The sequence below is a fragment of the Cyprinodon tularosa genome, unplaced genomic scaffold (assembly GCF_016077235.1).
Source record: "Cyprinodon tularosa strain WSP-4 unplaced genomic scaffold, ASM1607723v1 ctg130, whole genome shotgun sequence".
Lineage (NCBI taxonomy): Eukaryota > Metazoa > Chordata > Actinopteri > Cyprinodontiformes > Cyprinodontidae > Cyprinodon > Cyprinodon tularosa.
The window spans coordinates 2,213,790-2,235,638 of record NW_024038115.1 but is presented as its reverse complement, the minus strand read 5'-3'; the positions used below and the strand labels follow the sequence as shown (position 1 = coordinate 2,235,638).

Below are 21,849 nucleotides of genomic sequence, written 5' to 3'. Positions count from 1 at the left end.
CTGAGTAGTCTAATCAAGGCTGCTGACTTTTCCGGGGACAGTTCTGAAGCCTCTGGAGATAACTGTACAAATAAGGATCCTTCATAAAATGCAGTCCATTATAAACAACCATCAACATCCTCTTTATGAGACCGTCATACAACTGTGCCTAAAGTCAGAGGCATCCTCAGGCTTGCTGTAATACTGATTGCAACAGGAGATCCTTCCTACCCACAGCGATCAGTATCTTTATCCAGCCATTGTGATATCTATAAGATTTTATTTCCCTTTGAGATAATAAAGGAGATGTTGAGAAGCAGTCACTGTCTAAATATCATCACCTGTTGTCAGAGCAATGGTATTGCAGCATTTCTGATTACTGCAGCAGATTTTCTGGACATAAAGTACTAACGGATATGAGGAACTTATCTCTTAGAAGCAAAGTAAACCACAGAATATGCAGCAGAATCTATGCAGCTGCTATTAATATATTGCAGCAATTTCACATTGCAGCAATTTACTTTGAAAAAGTATGTAATTCCATCTCTGCCACTGCAAGAGATCTGTTTTCAATGATGAGGACTCAATCAAGGTGGCCTCCCTTTTTAAATAATTAAGCTCATAATTATATGACTACTAGAGAGCACTTATACAGCATGGAAGAATTAACCCTAACATGTAAGTTGACCCTTCGATAAGAAAAAAATAAAATAAACTAAAGTAGAAACATCAAGGTAGAAGACTAGCACTTCCTTCTAACATACTAGAAATCCACACCCATTAACCAAAAATATATTCTTTATTCAAACTATTCATGTTTTAAAGGTCAAACAGAAAGAAAGAGCTTGAAGTTCAGTATAAATAGCTCCTGGTTATTTGTCGAATGGATTTAGAGAGCTATGGCAAGCTATGGTGAGAAAGGAGATTCCTCACAGGCAGACACATTGTGCAGATGCAGAAATAATACAACAAGGTTCAAATTGACCGTTTTGGAAATATAAAGAGTAGTGTTGCTAGGACCAGTTTTCGTTTATCTTTAAAATTCAACCAAATACCATAAAATAATGAAAATCTACATTACAATAATTTTTAATTAAACAAATTTCTATATGTACAGATGTGCTTGAAAGGTTACATGACCTCCCATTTAAAAAAATGGTACATTCACAGTTCAAATAGCACAAAACTGAAAAAGTTATGAAAATTTACTAAGAATAATATAGTAAAATTGAAAATATAAATTTTGAAATTTTGTTTAAAAAAATCAAAAAAGTCCTAACAAATGTAAGCACCTTGTTCATGAACAGTAAACCAACATACCTGTCAACAAGTCTGAGTGAACATTTCCTGAACATTATAGAAAACACCTGATTTAAGTAATTGTCTGAAATCACTGAAATCAGGTGTTTATATACATATACACACACACACACACATACATATTTACATATACATACATACATGCGTATATACATATACACATATACATATACATATATATATATATATATATATACACACACACATACATACACACATATATACATGAAATTCTTTTATGAATTATAACTGAATTGTGACTGAATTATTATGGTGATGAAGGTATAGACAAACCTAGAGTCAGACTGATAGATGAAGAGATAGGTGGACAAACAGATGGAAGGGTGAATAAATAGATTGCTGGACAACTGTAGAAAGGTATGGATTGATAACTAAGGATTTAGTTGAAGTCTGATGAAAAAAATTTAACTTCACTGAATCAAAGAAGTAAAGAGTCTAAACATAGTCTAAACTTGACTGAATATTCTAAACATTCAAATAAAATATGTTAATATCCTTTCAATAGTAATACAGGACAGATCTTTTGGTGTCAGAGGATTTATCAGGGTACATCTACTGTTTCAACCTGCAATCATTACAGGAGATCTATGCTGAGTGATTTCTTCTCTTGACTTGCTGTAAACATCCTGCTTCACCGGTAAACACCAGAAATTAAGGAAGAGAGATTATCTCAAGATTCAGGTGATTATTTTGTGAGTTTCATCTTTTTCAGGTTTATTATCTCAACTTCCTCTGCTCGGGTGAAACCAGGAAACTGTTCTACTAAAACTCCACTCTGCAGATCCGTGTGGAGCTTACATTAAGATTTTTACGATAACTTCTGAGGCTCCGTTTGTCTTCAAGGTTTATCTACCTTCAGCACTCTTCATCTTTACTACCCCGATACAAAGGCCAGCACTTTAAGGGGGGATTTAAAACACACCTCATAAAATACCTTTGTTGCTAGGTCATTATGTGATTTGCTTTTAATTACCACCATTTCTTGTTCTGGTTAAAGCCCTATTATAAATTCATGTTTATAATTTTAATGTTATGTTTTTTGCTAAGGTTGATATTTACAGCCTGTGCATGTAAAGCACTCTGTGGCATTGTTGGAAAACACAGCCACATTAATCACATTTAACAGTGTGATTTATATGCCGGATCCATTTTGCATCAGTTACTTATGATGGTTAAATGTGAGTGGTAGAAGCATAATTCAGTCTGGAGTGCCATCTACCAACAAATTACTAATCAAGGTTTAAGGATGAGGGGAAAAAGGAAGAAATGTCATGAATAAATAACTATTAATGCATAAAGAGATGAAAATGGCTGAATGAATAATCGGACAACTGAACATTGATAAAGCTCAAATTCGTTCTTTATTATTGTTGTCCTTTGGATAAATTAACTACATTATGACTGTCTATTTTAATATCTAAACCAAAGTAGCTTCCCCTTCACTCCAATGCATTTAACTCAAATCCAAAGCAACCATCTGACATCCACTGTCAACTTGTGTCTTATTAATATCAGTGAAATTACAGCTGCTGTGTGAAGGCTTCAAAGTTTTAATTAGAGAACACTGGTGAACAAACAGCATCATCAAGACCAAGGAACACATACCTTTAATAAGAACTAAAGTTGTAGAAATGTTAAAATCAGAGTTAAATATAAATACATAATAAAGTCTTTGAACATTATCCCTAACATTCCAGAGACTCTACAACTCTAAATATAGGGAAAACCTCGGGACTTCTGAAGGAACTGGTGATTGACTGATCAGAGAGGTGACCCTAAACCCAGTCAGAGCTGTAAAGAGATGGTTTAGATTGAAACATTCAGGTGTCAGAAAATTTCTCACCAAGATCACAATCAAAATATGTGGTAAGAGTAAAAAAACAAAAGGTTAGGAAGAGTATCAGCAATAAAACAGCAAAACATGATTGCCCAAAGGTGGTTAGCAACCAATTTTTTAGAAGTTAACTTGTAAAATATTTTTATGATGCTGCACCCTTTTCAATAATAGAATTTCAACATCCACATTAACAAAATAAAAGTCTCAGAAATACTGTAACGATTCCTGTACAAACTTATGACAACTATTTGGTCTTGTTTATATAACATGACAAATAACATGACAAATAACACATGAAACCTGGAATGTCAGTCAGTGACAAATGCAGTAATCACAGACTGTAATGTATATTGAAATATCAGAATATATCACCATTATTAAATAAAATTGTACTGTGATTGATAGTGACTGTGACTTTGCATCCACTTGCCCAATCCTGTTAAAACATCACACAGCTGACTGTAAGGCATCTAGTAATGAGAAAAACTCAAGATTAAAGAGGAAAAAAAAAATCTAAACGAAACTATGACTGTCTAATTATTTTTTGCACGGCTGTATTGCACAGGTGGCGTCCTTTAATTTTTCCAAACTCAAATTCTCCTAACTATAGGTGGTAACCCAATCTTTCAGTATGTGAAAAGTTGTATCATGCATACAGTGCTTAATTTTAGATGGAAAAAAAATAAGTAACACGTGTATTTAATCATTTTAATTGATGAGCAAAACGCTTTTGGTCACATAGTGCACCTGAACATATCCTAGAATCTATATTGTATAAAATACTAAAGTTTGGGCAGAGAGCTATATTTTTAATGATATTCAGGGAAAATGAGACATGCTGTTTCTCTAAAGGGGGTGGTTGACCCCCATAGAAGGACAATCATCAATGTAGTACTCTCTCAGTCACGCTTTCACTTCAAAAAGGCCAGAGAGAAGCTATTACTCACTGTGATGTACATGTCAGTCCCCTGGGTAAAATTTTCTGTTCAAAGAATAAAGATGGGATAAATTATACTTTATTGTGTCATAAAGAAAACTGTCAGGAAACTTGATCAAACTGAGATTAAGCTATCAGGCCGCAATACCCTCTAGGGTGTTTGCAGACGAAACCAGACAAAAAGTTTCACCTCTCTATGCTGAAGGAGATAAAAGTCTCATTGTGGACTTTAATTTTATTTTCACTGTGAGTTGTAGTCAAGCAACACCAGAAATACTGACCGCTAAGGACTTAGATGATGTTCACTGTTTTGCAATACATCAACAATTCAACAGTTTATTACATATTATCTAGCATACTAGAATATGTAGAACATCGATAAGCATCAGGTTAGAATACAATATAAGCTGAAGGTGATATTAGGACATAATGGTGCTGAGCTTGTTTTGTGCCACGGTGCATCATGACCAAAATCCACTCTGTTATAATGGGTCCAAAGAACTTACAAATTTAACACATACAAACATTACATATAATTGATGACATATACAATCACGTTATATACATGTCTGAGAAGGGATATGAGGACTATGAGTTATTTAATTATACCCCTTCTCTTTCCTATAGTCATTGAAAACAGTAGCCCTCCCCATTCCTACTTAACTTATGAGTCCATAATCCTATAAAAGTCCATTAAGTAAACAAATAAATTAATTAAAATATAAACATACACATGTCTACACATATCTTCATTTACATCATTACTTCCAATAAGTCACACAACCAAATTCATTGCAAAAATATGTTTCCACAAATGTACGCCACCCCTCTAATGTATTTTTAAGAAAAGCAGTTTGAGCCTTTCCTAAACAGTCAGTTATTTCAGGCTCCTCTCCTGTGAAACCAACTACCAGTTTTAGTCTGTGAGGCAGACACCCATCTACTTTTAAGAGTAGGCTTAAAACATCCTTTTGATAAAGCTTGTAGTTAGAGTGGCTCAGATTAACCTGAGCTATCGCTATAGTTATGCTGCTATAGGCTTAGACTGCTGGAGGACACAGGGACCCCTTTTACATCATTCTATCTCTATTCTCCCACTCTGCAGAATCTTTTAGTTCAATCTCTAATGTTATTCTCTCTCTGCCTTTTCTGATAGTAGCTTCGCCTCATCTGTTCCTGGCTGTGACTGTTCCTACAAGCATGCTTAATGTGAGGGATTGCCTTCGAATTGAGGATCAATCAACTGGTTTTCCTTAGATGGAAAACTTTTAATGAATTTGACTGTATGATCTGGTGAACTGTAAAGTGCATTGAGATGACATGTGTTGTGAATTGGTGCTACATACATAAACTGAATTAAATAAAACCTTGGTTGTATGCTGTCTAATAGATGCTTATTTCTGTCTCTTTTCTTCAGTTTAAATAGAGAGCTGTCCTGTAGGGGGTACCATTGACTTCTTTCACATGCTGTTAACACACGCCTTCATTCTTCAAATCAGCCAAGTGGGAAAATTTTGCTGTTACAGTATAGTGGTAGTCACATTTGTTTGCTACTTTTTTTTTTAACCTGATTTCTCAATAAAAATCATTTTCAAAGCAGTCCTTGCTTACTTACCTATGATCAGTTAAGTGAGTCTATTACAAAAGTATCAATTAACTTCAATTTTAAGACTGTATGAAGGAAGTTGTACTTTGTCTTTGCCCATAACTTCTTTCCAATCACAGAAAAATTATTTTACATAATTGCTCATATAATCACACTTGGTTCGATTTTATGCTTATTTTTGCAACAAAAGGGTCAGTCTGGTGTTAGCTTTACATATTAGCTTTTGTCTTTTAGTTATTTCTAAACATCTTGTAACATAAATTATTAAATACTCTTATTTGTATATTTTCATATATTTCAGCTATATTTTCAAAAAATAGAATGAAAATAGCTTTTTCTTTTTATTAATATTTTTTTACTCTATGTGAATCCACTTCCAGATTGGCTCCATGGTGGTGTCCAGACCTCTGCCCCAAACAGTAACCTACCACTACCTGTCGCTCACAGTTGGTCACTTGACTCTTGGATATATCTGCTCATCTAGTGAGCATGGATGATCACTACTTTTCAAACTGCACTGTGGGAGATTTTGAGTCGATTGCTTTTTCATCCACTAAATATTTGGTATATTTCGTGTAATAGGCGGAAAAGTTGCAGTTAATTCATGAAATTGCGTGTGCAACTGATAAGAGGTGCAACATGGTTTAGCTATGCCCCATTTAAATGAACAACCTGTGTTTCCTACCGGCTGTTTGAAATAGGCAGTAAAAAAGATAGGTCATAAGTAATACAATTATAATAATGACGAAAATTATTTAAGGTGAAACAAACAAACAAAAAAAAAAGATGAAGTAGAGGAGTTAAATATAAAATCTTAAACTCGAAACCTCTGCCCACTCCTTACATCACCTGCTTAACCCAATACATATTGGAAAAAAAAAAAAAAAACTGTAGAGCAATACTAATACAGCCCTTAACAGAATATTGAGGGAGAAAACAAAATCCCTCCAACCAAAGTTTAGGTTGAAGGGATTTTAATTTCAGGCACCCCTCCTTATTCTACTTTGCATTTTTTATAAACATGCTACAATATTTAAGTCACTGTGTTTTTCACTTTGGTTTAACTTGCATGACTATTTTTTTTTCTTTGCTTTCCCACGGCACAATCTGTGCCAGCCTGTGCATACATCTAATATTAATATAATTCTACTACTGATATTTTTGACAGTTAAGATAGGTTCACGTGTCCATTGTCTCTGTCATTGTACCATTGCCTCATTTGTAACCACAATGACTACAGACATTTTTGAGTGCTAATTCTGCACCCAACTTTCAGACGTAGTAAAAACAAACACAAAAAGTAAAGCAAAACTCTATAGACTTTTTTTCTAGTAGTCTGCGAAAAGCTCAATTTATTTCATTTTTTTTGCTTAATATTTGGATAAGATAAATTAACTAATGTTCTGAAGTAAATGTTAGTTTAGTCGACTGATGGCGGGTCCCAAAGAGCTTACATTCAAAAGACAAATTTAGGCCCTGTATCAGGTGGAATTTGAAACTAAAACATGTCTGAAGAATTGTTGATCAAGTATGTTTTGCAATGAAGTTGCAAAATAAATAAAAATATATATTAATGTATAATTCATAGTGTGTAAAACCACAGAAATAGTCATGCTTAACAGAGAAAATGCAAAGCGTAGTCTGCCAGATGATCTCCCTGCAAGTGACAAAGTCAACTTCACAGTCACCAAAGTAACAAATAAATTAATGACAGACAATTATCTTCCATTTCCTCATACGTTTTCCGTTTGTGTTTGTCTCTGACATTTTAGGAAACAGGCCTGTTTACCTTCTTGGCAGGAGTTAGAAGAAAAGATCGATTATCAATTTCATCTGTGTGTGTGTAGTGGAGATGAAGAATGTGTTTAGCCTTGCCTATCACACATTCAGGCTGCAGAGAGAAGCAGCATGGAGGCTGCAGTGGCATTTCAACAACTTCAAACCTACCATGCACACATGCTAAGCCGCAGATGGAATTATTTTCACTAAAGAAAATAACTAAATTCCCTTCTGATTTTGTTATTAAATAGTCGATCATTATGTTCAATATGTCTTTAGGTAAAAAGTTGCCGTATCCTTTTTATGCTAAATATTGTCCTTGAACAATACGTTTTCTGCATGCACAAAAGTGATCTGATATCAGTAAAACTCCTGGGAGGAAAGCAAAAAGAGGGATATTTTGAGAAATGTCAGGACATTCCTTTGAACCAAACAATCAAAAGACGTCCGTTTTATGCCTAATCCTCTGCGTATTTCAGCAGTTGCTGGCTTGATCTCGATTACGAGTGAAAAGTTTAAAACTCTGTCTGCCAGCCATTTGGGTTCCCTGCAGATCTTCAGGGCCACTACGGGTGCATTCTAATACCTTCCTGATCTGAGGGTAAATCACCTGAGAATTATCAGATCTTGAGGATTTCTGCATTTTTGTTTGGACTCAATTAGAGTAATATGTTACAGCTCTAAACACCGACGCCTTTTTGCTGTGGCCTTTTCTATGCCAAGGCAAATTGATTCTTACATATGCATCCAGGTGTGTCAAATGCACAGGGTGCAATTCATGAAAACATGGCAAACATCATTTTTGACATAAAACCTCTTGGATAAATCAATAAATAAATGTGTGTGGTTTTACACAGCAATCAAAGCTGTTTCTACAGCTATTGATACAAAGATCGGGAAACTTACAACTATGTAAAAAGCAGGTACAATAAAGGGTATTCCTATGCTATTCTAAAAAGCAGTGGTTTAAAGAGATGATATTGCTATTATTATTTGCTTAAAAATCTAATGTTTCAATATATTCAAACAAAACCCTAAATGTCTTTGTGGGGAAAATAGTTTGAATACTGGAAACACCTGAGTGTCATCCTTTCTGCAGCATGCGTTGGGATTCATTTACAATAACAGTGTTCTATTTACACAATAGCATTTTTTGGCTCTTGGTATCAAGTTGTCTTTCATGTAGAAGAAACTATAATTTCATGAACTCATCCCTCTTCCTGCATTTAAACATTATGTCTCATGTTTAACATATCTCTACTCAATAAATATGAAAGAAATATATATGAGCACATATCATATTTACTTCATTCTGCATATGTAATTTGGGTTTACCAAGACAAATGCCTGTGATTTCCTTTTATGTGCTAAATTATATGTTGATTAGATAAAGGGCATATGCTTGGATCTATTAGTGCATGTATTTTCATGCATATAGAGCTGTGTGTCAGTACATTTTCTTGATTTATGTGTTTCAACAGAAAATCCTCAGCAGCCTTTATAATCTGATCTCATACAACAGAAACTAAATTCAAGTGCAAATGCATAAATATACTAGGGGATCCTTAATGTTTCTCTATACTGGGTTACTTGTACTTCTAATACAATTGACACAAATGTACTTATTTGTACAGTCATGTTTATCATTTTTTTGTTTCTAAATAAATAATTTAAGAGATGCATCATTCCACTGTCTTATAATTCAGACCAAAGCTCATCTGTTTATGATGGTCTTGCAATCATATTGTTCTAAACCGTTTCAGAAATGTCTCATCAGGTCAGGGATTGGGTTTCCTAGGCTACGTTCACGCAGCAGGTCCTGATGCTCAATTTTGTTTTTGTTTTTCTGAAATCTCATCCTCTTGGCGTTTTCTTTTAATGCTATTGATTAAATGTGACCGCTATCATACTTCAGTCTCAGTGGTTCAAGACATCAAAGTGACCCACAGGAACGGAAGAAGAATGTATACATTACGAAGCAGCACACCGTTCACAGAAGTAATAATGAATGCGACTGTCACTGGGAATTTTCAATAATATTAAGCTGAAAAAAAAAAGACCCAAAGTGGGTGCTGGTGTCTTTGTGTTGTTATTATAAACCTCTTGAGCTGTGGGAGCTGACAGTATAATGCCCACATCATTAACAAAGAAAGGAGGTAAGAAAAAACAGCTCAACTACTATTAACAAGCAATCAGTAACTGCTGCAGAGAAGTCTGTGTGGATGTGCAGTATGTGCCTTGGCCTTGATTTAAACATTGGACTAAATATGAAGTAAATGTTTGGACAGCAAATACGCTTAAAAAACAATAGTATATGTACCCAATTCAGTATCACCTATGGAACCGGCTCATATTAGATTTTTTTGAAAGGAAAATGTTCAGAATTTGCCGTTCAGAATACTGTGAAAACGTCTGATATGATTTTTGCAAAAAGATCACATTTTCCTGTAGCGGATGTTAGCCTTTGTTTAACCTCAAGGAACTATTTCAATTATGCTCCACCTATGTACCTTGGACACAAGGCTTTACCGTTACAGATTTTTCCCAAAATGTTAAATGCAATAGGCAATCGGCTTAGGTGGCACCCATTTAACCTATTCTTAATTTTCAATCCTTCAAATGTCATCTTTAGCATTTAAAATATACTTTTCAATACCAAAATAATAGAAATGTTGCGAATCCATCCATTCATTTATCCATCCATTATCTACGATTGCTTGTCTATAAAAAGCCTATCCCTACCTTACATTGGGTAAGAGGCACGACACATGTTGAACAGAACATTAGTCTGTCACAGGGCACCACAAAAACATAGAGGACAAACAACAAGCAAAGTTAAAGGCAATTTAAAAAATCCATATAATCTAAAAAATTACAAATTTTTAGATTTTTTTAAATGTTCAAAGTGGAAGAATATAAACAAATTTTGAAGAGATTTAAAAAACAAAGGAAAAAAATAATAGCAAAAGTGGCGTTCCGAAGACATTACTCTACTAAGTTTAAAAAGAATGATATGCGTAAGATCATTTTACCACATAGAATGAGAATGATTCAAAAACATGATAAATCAAATCTTAAATCAAATAAATAAGCTGGCCTAAAAACCCTAAAGCAAATTTCAAGGTATTTCTGTATGTATAATGTCTTAACTTCTCTGTTAATTGGGAATAAAAATAAAGAAAAATAGTGGAAGCAAATTAGCCACAAAACTACAAAATACCACTTTAATAATCCAGCAATATATAATGTCTTATTCAGGAACTTACCAGGTTTAATTTGAGCTCCATGTTAAGGACCCCACCGCTGTCTAAAACAGGCATCAGGTTGATGGCAAACACAGCAGCCCGGTCTGGTGGAATGGAGATGTTTGGACCAAAGAAGACGTAGAAGTGCACAGAGAAGGTATCCAGTTCGTTACGCAGGGTTGGGCGAATGGGCCAGCATTTGTTGGTGTCTGCTGTCGGGGGAAGGTAAATGATGCTGTCCTCCGAGGTGTGCAGGTGACTTGCATTGTGAGAGAGGGAGGGCAGTGAGGCCATGAGCAGGGTGTCAGACAGGGAGAACCCCATTGCTGTTCCAAAAGACTGAGGCATGTTCATGGAGGAACTGGACTGTGCTCGCTCCTTTGATGAACTCGGTTTAGAGCAATCTGATTAGGAGAAGATACAAGTTTCAAAAGATTACAAACTAAGCACATTATATTATAAACTAAGTCTCATTAAAACCCCAAAATTCAGAATATGTGAAGTACAGGTGCTGCTCATAAAATTAGAATATCATGAAAAAGTAGATTGATTTCAGTAATTCCATTTAAAAAGTGAAACTTGTATATTATATTCATACATTACATACAAACTCATATATTTCAGATGTTTATTTTGTTTAATTTTGATGATTACAAATGACAACAAATGAAAATCTCAAATTCATCATATCAGAAAATTAGAATATTACTGAAGACCAATAAAAACAAAGGATTTATAGAAATGTTGGCCAACTGAAAAGTATGAACATGAAAAGTATGAGCATGTACAGCACTCAGTATTTAGTTGGGCCTCCTTTGGCCTGTATTACTGCAGCAATGCGGCGTGGCATGGAGTCGATCAGTCTGTGGCACTGCTCAGGTGTTATGATAGCCCAGGTTGCTCTAATAGTGGCTTTTAGCTCTTCTGAATTGTTGGGTCTGGTGTATTGCATCTTCTTCTTCACAATACCCCATAGATTTTCTATGGGGTTAAGGTCAGGAGAGTTTGCTGGCCAATTAAGAACAGGGATACCATGGTCCTTCAACCAGGTACTGGTAGCTTTGGCACTGTGTGCAGGTGCCAAGTCCTGTTGGAAAATGAAATCTGCCTCTCCAAAAAGTTGGTCAGCTGCAGGAAGCATGAAGTGCTCTAAAACTTCCTGGTATGTGGCTGCGTTGACCCTGGACCTCAGAAAACACAATGGACCAACACCAGCAGATGACATGGCACCCCAAACCATCACTGACTGTGGAAACTTTACACTGGACTTCAAGCAACGTGGATGAAGTGCCTCTCTTCTTTTCCTCCAGACTCTGGGACCTTGATTTCCAAAGGAAATGCAAAATTTACTTTCATCAGAGAACATGACTTTGGACCACTCACCAGCAGTCCAGTCCTGTTTCTCTTTAGCCCAGGCAAGACGCTTCTGACGCTGTCTGTGGTTCAAGAGTGGCTTGACACAAGGAATGCGACAGCAGAAACCCATGTCTTTCATACGTCTGTGTGTGGTGGTTCTTGAAGCACTCACTCCAGCTGCAGTCCACTCTTTGTGAATCTCCCCCACATTTTTGAATGGGTTTTGTTTCACAATCCTCTCCAGGGTGCGGTTATCTCTCTTGCTTGTACACTTTTTTCGACCACATCTTTTCCTTCCCTTCGCCTCTCTATTAATGTGCTTGGACACTGAGCTCTGTGAACAGCCAGCCTCTTTAGCGATGACCTTTTGTGTCTTGCCCTCCTTGTGCAAGGTGTCGATGGTCGTCTTTTGGACAACTGTCAAGTCAGCAGTCTTCCCCATGATTGTGTAGCCTATAGAACTAGACTGAAAGACCATTTAAAGGCTTTTGCAGGTGGTTTGAGTTAATTAGCTGATTAGAGTGTGGCACCAGGGGCCATCAATTTTGAACCTTTTCACAATATTCTAATTTTCTGATATGATGAATTTGAGATTTTCATTTGTTGTCATTTGTAATCATCAAAATTAAACAAAATAAACATCTGAAATATATGAGTTTGTATGTAATGTATGAATATAATATACAAGTTTCACTTTTTAAATGGAATTACTGAAATCAATCTACTTTTTCATGATATTCTAATTTTATGACCAGCACCTGTATAATCATTGAAGTGGAAGATATTTTTAATAAAAGTTTTTTTACAATTGTAATTTCAAGTGTTTTGTTCTTTTGATATTTAATTGTTTTTAATCTATTTGGTCTAAAACCTCGAGGACCCCACAGACAACTTTCATCTAACAAATAAAAAACAGTATAGTACAAATGTAGACCTGCAAAAATGTAGCTTACATCTAAACTAACAGGCCTAACCAAGAGAGCATTGATGAGACAAGCAGGTGAGGATCTAAAGTAGCGCTGCAGAGATACACAGCAGGAGAATTTGTTAATAACAAACCTAGGGAAAGCTAGCCTTTAAAGACAGAGGCAGGAAGGAATCATTTGTTGGATAAAAGCTGAAAGATAATACATTCAGTTAAAATTGCAAACAAGAACACGAAACAAACACTGAACTTACTGTCCTAATTGAAAAAAAATAAAAATGCACATTGCCATGAATATCATTGTGGCATATCAGCAATGTTTATCAAGGTATTTATATTTATTTGAGTATGTACAAAGAAAACTGTGCTACAGTACACCCAATTAAACCATTGTCCTGCCAAAAGGTAATCTCCCAGCTCCTATCCCTGGTCATGTTTAATCTTTAATACAAAGAAACATTTCTAAAATAGACATAAAATAAGAACCTCAATCAAGGTTTAAACCTGTAAAACTATTCTTACAAAGAAATTAATCAACAAACAGTAAAATAGGCTTTCTGTTAAAAAAAGGTGCTGAGTAAGTTGTTATGGTTTTAGTTCTTACTTTTTAATAAAATTTCACATGAGACTTAAAGGTTCTAAGGCAAATTAATCCTTTGAAAATTGGTCGTAAAGGATTGGAAGTATGTGGTCTTTTATTTGAGACAGATGATTTCCAAAATAATGTTTTGCATCTTATTTAATAGTCTCTACTTACACTTCTCTGTGGGATAAATCCTGCTCCGTGTGGGGGCTTTGATATTACTTGACAAATCACCTCTGAGGTAAGATTATAAGCCGGAAAGTAATTTTTTTAAAAAGACAAATGTGAAAAAAAATAATCTAAGCTTAAAAGATCATACTTTTTCAGGACTCTAACAATGATGCCACTTCTCTGTCTTTTCATTTAAATTTTCTGTGCTCATTTGTACAAGGACATTACAGACCTAAAGGATTTACACAATAAGAAAAGTGTGACAAAACAAAGTGTGCAATATAATCAGCAGGATGTAAAGGCAAGTTGCTGGAACGTTTTTCTTCGGCATGGACAGGGTTGATGGTCAGAGTGGAAAGGAAAATGGATTGAGCCAATTACAACAAATCCTTTTAGTATCTGAGGCAAAGCTTTAAAAAGTGATGTCACTTTACTCTGGTATGGCAGGGTATGAGCTTTATAGCTAAAAGGAATTTGGTGGGGTCAAAAAATAAATAAATAAACAGGCCGTAGGAAAAGCTGTGATAGTAAAGAAATTGATATATGGATAGATTAATATTGCATTAGAAATAGTTCCATACAATTTTTTTACACTACTTGATTTATCTGATAACAATAAAATACAGTAAAGTATACAGTATATGGTTTTAATGTGAAACAAAAACAAAAAAAATACAAATACATTCAAAGTAACTCTTATATAAGTGCAACATTTAGACATCATTTTACTGGCTAACGTCAAAACCTTTACAGTACTACATTTTATCTAATAAAGCAATTAATTGAATGACAATTTAAAACAGAGAAAAAAAGCTGAAAAATGACTCATTCTGTGAAGAAACCAAATCCTTTAAAATGTTTAAAATGATTGCCTTCAGCTGTCTTCCAGAGCAGCAGACTGCTCCTTAATGAGACATAGATTCACTGTAATTGCAAACAGTGTGCTCCCTTTAAACATAAAGCAACTCACTACAAAATGGTCATTGATGACAACTGGCAGAGAGGCATCAAATACCAGCAGTCCTCGAGGGAAAGGCATTTGTCAAAGGATTTTCTAGCTCAGCCTTGTTTGCATGCTTTTGTCTGATAAGGAGCGTGAAGATTCTGACGTGTGTTAGAAAAGCAGCACACCTAAAAATACCAAACAACCTATGCTCTACAAAATAGTAAACAGCAATATGCAGAATATAACAAATGAATATGTTAGTGTGCTGCATGTGTGGGTGGCTAGACAAAGAAGGATTGCAACCATATGTTTTATGATATCAATAATTGAAAAGAATGTCTTTATTGTGCTTTCACAGATAGCATAACACATGATCCCTGTTCCGCGTCCAATCACCCAGGGCGAGACACCTGCAGTGAAAAAGCTCCACACAACAATAATGAATAATAAATCATAACCTAGTTTTTCTGCACTGTCTAACCAGCAACTTTTACTCTTAAACTGGGAAGTATTCAAATAAGGCTGCATATTTCTCTTTCGGATGCACTTAACAACAAAAATTCATGTTATCAAGCAAAGGGCGAGGAAGTAAGGACTCCAGATGGTCTCCCTCTGAACCTGAGGTGTTCTTCAATTCAAATCCGCAAAAGGTCAAGTAAGATCTGGCTGCCAGGCAGGAGGAGAGACAGAGTGTGAATAATTAGTGTCTGTGTTACCATGGTCACAAAGTGCATGGTAAGTCGTGGAACAGAGGGAGAGAATCGCTACATACTGTAGGAGTGGACTTCCCACAGATTTGTAAGCCATCCCTTGTAGATGATGCATATGAAATATCCTGAACTCCATCACAGCATGTAGTAGCCCGCCGTGGATTCATCATCCTTTTCCCAGTCGTTGCTACGTCACCCAAAGCGCTGTTCTTAAACAAGGCTCTTTGTTGTCTAAAGGAATCTGTCCTTTAGTTTTCCAACTAAAACATGTCTAAAATCAGCCTATAACCTTCAAAAACCTTATAAAAACCTGTTTTTCTGTGACTGTTCTATCATACATCCTTGTGTAATCATTAATGAGCACTAATTGATGTTTTTATTGCTTCTAATATCATTGATTATAATGATGTAGAGACAACCGGAGTCTTTCAGAATTCATTACTCAGGTAAATATCAGAAATTTGTCACTACATTTTGATGAGAGCATTAAAAAATATGTTATTTCTTTTTATTTTTTATGCTGGTGTTTCTGCTTCCTGGATGGGGGCTGCACTGATGGTTGCTTCCAAAGAAAACATACATTTCTCAAAATTATCATATCTAAATTTCTTATGTTGTTTCTTAAATTTTAACTAAGTTGTTTAAAACTTACAGGGACTACATTAAAAAGCCATTCAACACTAAAGAAGAGCTTTCTCTAAAAACATGCTGCTTTGATAGCAGCACAGATGATTTAACATTAATGGTAGCTTTATATATGTGCCCATTCAATGAGCACTTCAGCCCACTTCTGCTTTGACACACTTTCATGCTTGGTCAACATCATTTTGCATCCATTTTTTATCACTTTGAGAAACACTTTACAACCAATGTGTAATATACAGATGGCTGGTCTACAGATACAGTGGAGCATTACTTGTATTCGCTCAGTAGTATTATGCACCAGTTCCGATTGTGAATCCCAGCAGGAAGACATCTCACAATACTCCCGTGCTTAATAACAATGAGCTTTCTCACCCTTGAGAATAAAATCTAAATGGAGAAAAATGCTACGCCTTCATGAGAACTTTAAAATTTACATTAATGTATATTATTTTAAAAAATTACAAAACACAGTTTAAGACCTTTTTTTATTTACTAGGAAAATTAATTTCTGATTTGAAATTTGAGTCTACATTTTTTTTTTTTTTTTTTTATGTACCTTTTCTTTCCAGGAAAAAAACTTCATCAATGAGGATAACTACAGGTGCTGGTCATAAAATTAGAATATCATGAAAAAGTAGATTGATTTCAGTAATTCCATTTAAAAAGTGAAACTTGTATATTATATTCATACATTACATACAAACTCATATATTTCAGATGTTTATTTTGTTTAATTTTGATGATTACAAATGACAACAAATGAAAATCTCAAATTCATCATATCAGAAAATTAGAATATTACTGAAGACCAATAAAAACAAAGGATTTATAGAAATGTTGGCCAACTGAAAAGTATGAACATGAAAAGTATGAGCATGTACAGCACTCAGTATTTAGTTGGGCCTCCTTTGGCCTGTATTACTGCAGCAATGCGGCGTGGCATGGAGTCGATCAGTCTGTGGCACTGCTCAGGTGTTATGATAGCCCAGGTTGCTCTAATAGTGGCTTTTAGCTCTTCTGAATTGTTGGGTCTGGTGTATTGCATCTTCTTCTTCACAATACCCCATAGATTTTCTATGGGGTTAAGGTCAGGAGAGTTTGCTGGCCAATTAAGAACAGGGATACCATGGTCCTTCAACCAGGTACTGGTAGCTTTGGCACTGTGTGCAGGTGCCAAGTCCTGTTGGAAAATGAAATCTGCATCTCCAAAAAGTTGGTCAGCTGCAGGAAGCATGAAGTGCTCTAAAACTTCCTGGTATGTGGCTGCGTTGACCCTGGACCTCAGAAAACACAATGGACCAACACCAGCAGATGACATGGCACCCCAAACCATCACTGACTGTGGAAACTTTACACTGGACTTCAAGCAACGTGGATGAAGTGCCTCTCTTCTTTTCCTCCAGACTCTGGGACCTTGATTTCCAAAGGAAATGCAAAATTTACTTTCATCAGAGAACATGACTTTGGACCACTCACCAGCAGTCCAGTCCTGTTTCTCTTTAGCCCAGGCAAGACGCTTCTGACGCTGTCTGTGGTTCAAGAGTGGCTTGACACAAGGAATGCGACAGCAGAAACCCATGTCTTTCATACGTCTGTGTGTGGTGGTTCTTGAAGCACTCACTCCAGCTGCAGTCCACTCTTTGTGAATCTCCCCACATTTTTGAATGGGTTTTGTTTCACAATCCTCTCCAGGGTGCGGTTATCTCTCTTGCTTGTACACTTTTTTCGACCACATCTTTTCCTTCCCTTCGCCTCTCTATTAATGTGCTTGGACACTGAGCTCTGTGAACAGCCAGCCTCTTTAGCGATGACCTTTTGTGTCTTGCCCTCCTTGTGCAAGGTGTCGATGGTCGTCTTTTGGACAACTGTCAAGTCAGCAGTCTTCCCCATGATTGTGTAGCCTATAGAACTAGACTGAAAGACCATTTAAAGGCTTTTGCATGTGGTTTGAGTTAATTAGCTGATTAGAGTGTGGCACCAGGGGCCATCAATTTTGAACCTTTTCACAATATTCTAATTTTCTGATATGATGAATTTGAGATTTTCATTTGTTGTCATTTGTAATCATCGAAATTAAACCAAATAAACATCTGAAATATATGAGTTTGTATGTAATGTATGAATATAATATACAAGTTTCACTTTTTAAATGGAATTACTGAAATCAATCTACTTTTTCATGATATTCTAATTTTATGACCAGCACCTGTATGCTGTGGGTCCTTCGGTAAGAGGAGGTATCTTAGAATGTAACAGAAAATAAATAAATTGCAACATTATCCTTATTTTGCCACAATACCATTAACTTGCATTTGATTTTTTTTATCCATAAAAAACAAGGTGCATATCAGTTAGAATAAGCTGCTGTTATTTGTTTTCATTTTTTTCTTACAAACTGTGAATCACAGTTTAGGGCAGATTAACTTAAAACTTCTGTTGCATTTTGTGGAGGAAAAGTATTTTAGGAGCAAAACAGGGTTTATCATATGTAAATAAATCCCTAAGTGACTGATTGGTGCCCTTCCACTTTAGCTTATCATATAACAAAGATTTTTTTTTTTTTTCTATCCTCATAAACCTCTTTATGAGTGCAGCCCAAATAAATGCACTTAAGGACAACCAGCCAATTGGGGGACAGTTGCAGGTGTAAAAATATGGATGACTGCCAAATATGGGTACTAAATATGAGCAGAGGTGAATGGCAACGGATTACGGTTACTTTTGTGAGCCAAAAAAAAATAATCTGTGAAATTTTACTGCACCTTTTAGGTAGTTTTACATTAGGAATATTTTAAAGTATTGCTACTCCTATTTGGGAACAACCTTTTGCTGGTGAGCTCATTGTGTACGTATAACAACTTTTTTAGTGGATCATACACAGAAAGTAAGTAAGGTTTCTTTATGTAACACTTTTCTCAGACAAGCATCACATAGTTCTGTACAATATGATGCATAGAATACAAAACAGCACCATATAAAATACATATAGGGCAAAATAAATAAAATAATAGCATGAGGCATAAAATACAAAACAGCACCATATAAAATACATGTAGACAAAATAAATAAAATCTTAGCAGCCACATCCACACAGTTACTGATAATCGAACATTTCTAGTATGTTAAAAAGTTTTTTTGGTTTAATAATATTTACTATCTGCAGAGCCTCTTTTGCCATTTAGAGGGCATGTCAATATAGTAAATCTCCTCTGGCAGCAATTTTGCACAGTTAAACGTTTTTTTATTCCTGTAGATGTAGGTTTGAGAATCTTTATGTTTAAATTTATAATTTTACATTACTTGATAAAAGCATGTTTTACACAATTTTCCTTTTCTTGTTTTCTTTATTCTAAATATAAATCCAATAAGATTCATAAGTTGCTGTATCACCTCTGTAGGAAATCAGCATGCTTTAAGACAAAAAGCTCTGGTAGTTAGATAACAATGTTTAGTTGCTCAACCAAACATGTATATTTTAAAGAATTTTCTGCAAGGAATTCATAAAGTAATTCTTATTCTTATATAGTTCCCATATTCCCATTTTTCTTAATATACATCATAGTCACTGTAAAAAGGCCACATTGTGTTCATTGTAAAATACTAACTGACATACTGTAGCTCCAAAGGAAATCATAAAACAATTACAGGCTCTACAATAAGAGGGGGAAAAAAACATAGCTTATTCACATCTATTCATGCTGATTATGCTCACCTGTCACTTGCACGCCGATGCGAAAGTAGACGTCGGAGTTACTCAGATACCTCTCAACAAGGATGTAGTACCATTGCTCCCAGGCAGGTACGAGGGTGACTAATTCACACGGGTTCCATTCCCTGCAGTCAAGGGCACTCGAGTTGTGCACCGGCGGCGCCTGCGCTCTCATCTTCAGCACCACAGGACAAGTGTCGCTGCTTTTGTTTTTGGTGCTGCAGTTCACCAGCTGAACCTTTACCTTCGATACATAATTAGGAATGAAAACCCTGCACAGATACAAACAGAGATACAGTTTTTATGTGTTATATCAAACTCTGACTAATAGTACAGAATCTGTATGTTCTGTCTGGAGAAAAAAAAATTTGAATAAATTAGAGTCTGTTAGATAGAAAAAGATGCATACAATTGTTTAGATGAAAAGAATGATCATATTTATGCAAGCTGGTACTCATCGTATGTCTTGTCTTTCTGATGTTACTTCACCTCTCAAAACAAAAAAGCTGCAGCTGTTATTAATATGAAAGGGACATGGCTCAACAAATGAATTCATCAATGTTATTAAAGGTGGTTCAAAGCTTCAGACTGTACCTGTAATTAATTTTAGATCTTAATTTTGATTCTCACTCTAAATCTTGAGAACAATGCAATCAACAAAGAGGGATTAATGTGAAAAATTAATGAACTCTTATGTGATCTTTAAATGCAATGGAATTAAAAATGAAATGAGGTAAACAACCTTTTAAAAACTGTGATAAGCCAGCACAAAAAGCAGTTTTATTAATGCTTTAAAATCCCAAAAAAACATACTTATTAAATTTTTTTTCAAGTACATGGTTTGCACTTATTAGAAAAATGAAGAGTTCTGTCTTCAATTCTCTGTTAAAAATGTACTTCTGAGCTAACTCAGATAAGCAGAGTCTGTGCAATTGTCTCCTTTAGTTATTTCATAGCTGTAGTAAATCCTATATATTGTCATCTACTGTTTAAGGAGGGGTTCCAATGAGTAAAGCATGATGATAATTATAAAATTCAATCCATTTGCAATGCACTAGTATATTCTTGCAAGATCCATTTCATTCTCTGTCCTGAGCCAGGAACTTGAATTGGTTTTCAATGACAAAGCACCAGTAAATTACATCAGCAAATCAATCAAAACAAGAAGATGCCGCTGGTTTCAGCAGCCTTGAAACACCAATTTAGTGCTGATAAAGAGGGATGGTGGCTTCTTTTATAATCTCGGGGAAGCACAAAAAAATCTAAGACCATAGCAGATGTTTTGGTTAGTTACATAGTCGGATTTCCAGAAGTCTGATTTTACACAATACTAAGGAGAAAAGATTTAAACATTTAAGAGTATCTGATTGCACAATACTAAAAATATCCTCATTTTTTAGGAGCTTTGACTGTGGTATAAAAAGGAAGCATCCATTAATCTCTTTTATTCATCTATTGAAAATATCATGCACTGGAAAATAAAACCCTTTGTATCTAAAAAAAAATAGGGACTTCTTTCAAATTCCCTGTGACCTTGATAGAACTTTTAATAGATCAGGATTGTTTTTCTGCCACAGAAATAAAAGGATTCTCTTAATGGTCAAATAAAAAAATAGGGAACTGTTTTGGCAGATTTTTAATCTCGTGTGATTAAAAAGCAAATGACCAAACAGCTAAAATGAGTTTTAAAATGTGTATCATTGATAAATATAAAATGTAGGTCATTGATAAAAACCCAGCCTTGTATCGTTAAAGAGGATAAAAAACTTTGCGTGATACAGTGTTTGAAAATAACTCTAGTGCAGAAAAGGCAGCTGGACACTCTTTGGAATTGTGACTTAAGAAACACTTACTTGTAAAGTGCTGATCTGTTATGGATTGGAATCATCTGATCAATAAAGTACCCAGGATAAAGTACGGAAATTCCAATCAGCTTCTGGACAATGAGTTGAGGCTGGAACAGATATTGGCATTCCTCAGACAGACCCTGAAACGACATCCCACCGACAGTTTTAGTCAGTATTTCAGTGGTTTTCTCATTAATATTCCTCTAAACCTGGTAAAGAGAAGATTAGGTATC

General features: G+C 35.3%; 1 protein-coding gene across 1 annotated transcript in view; it reads right to left on the bottom strand.

Moving 5' to 3' along the window:
* tmem8b (transmembrane protein 8B) overlaps positions 1-21,849 on the bottom strand; it is a 74,238-nt gene that overhangs the window by 37,744 nt on the left and 14,645 nt on the right. Inside the window, exons 4-6 of the mRNA XM_038277343.1 lie at positions 21,623-21,756; positions 19,773-20,041; positions 10,746-11,128 (exon numbers count right to left, since the gene is read on the bottom strand). Of these exons, the coding sequence (XP_038133271.1) occupies positions 10,746-11,128; positions 19,773-20,041; positions 21,623-21,756 (786 nt within the window). The remainder of the gene's footprint in view (positions 1-10,745; positions 11,129-19,772; positions 20,042-21,622; positions 21,757-21,849) is intronic.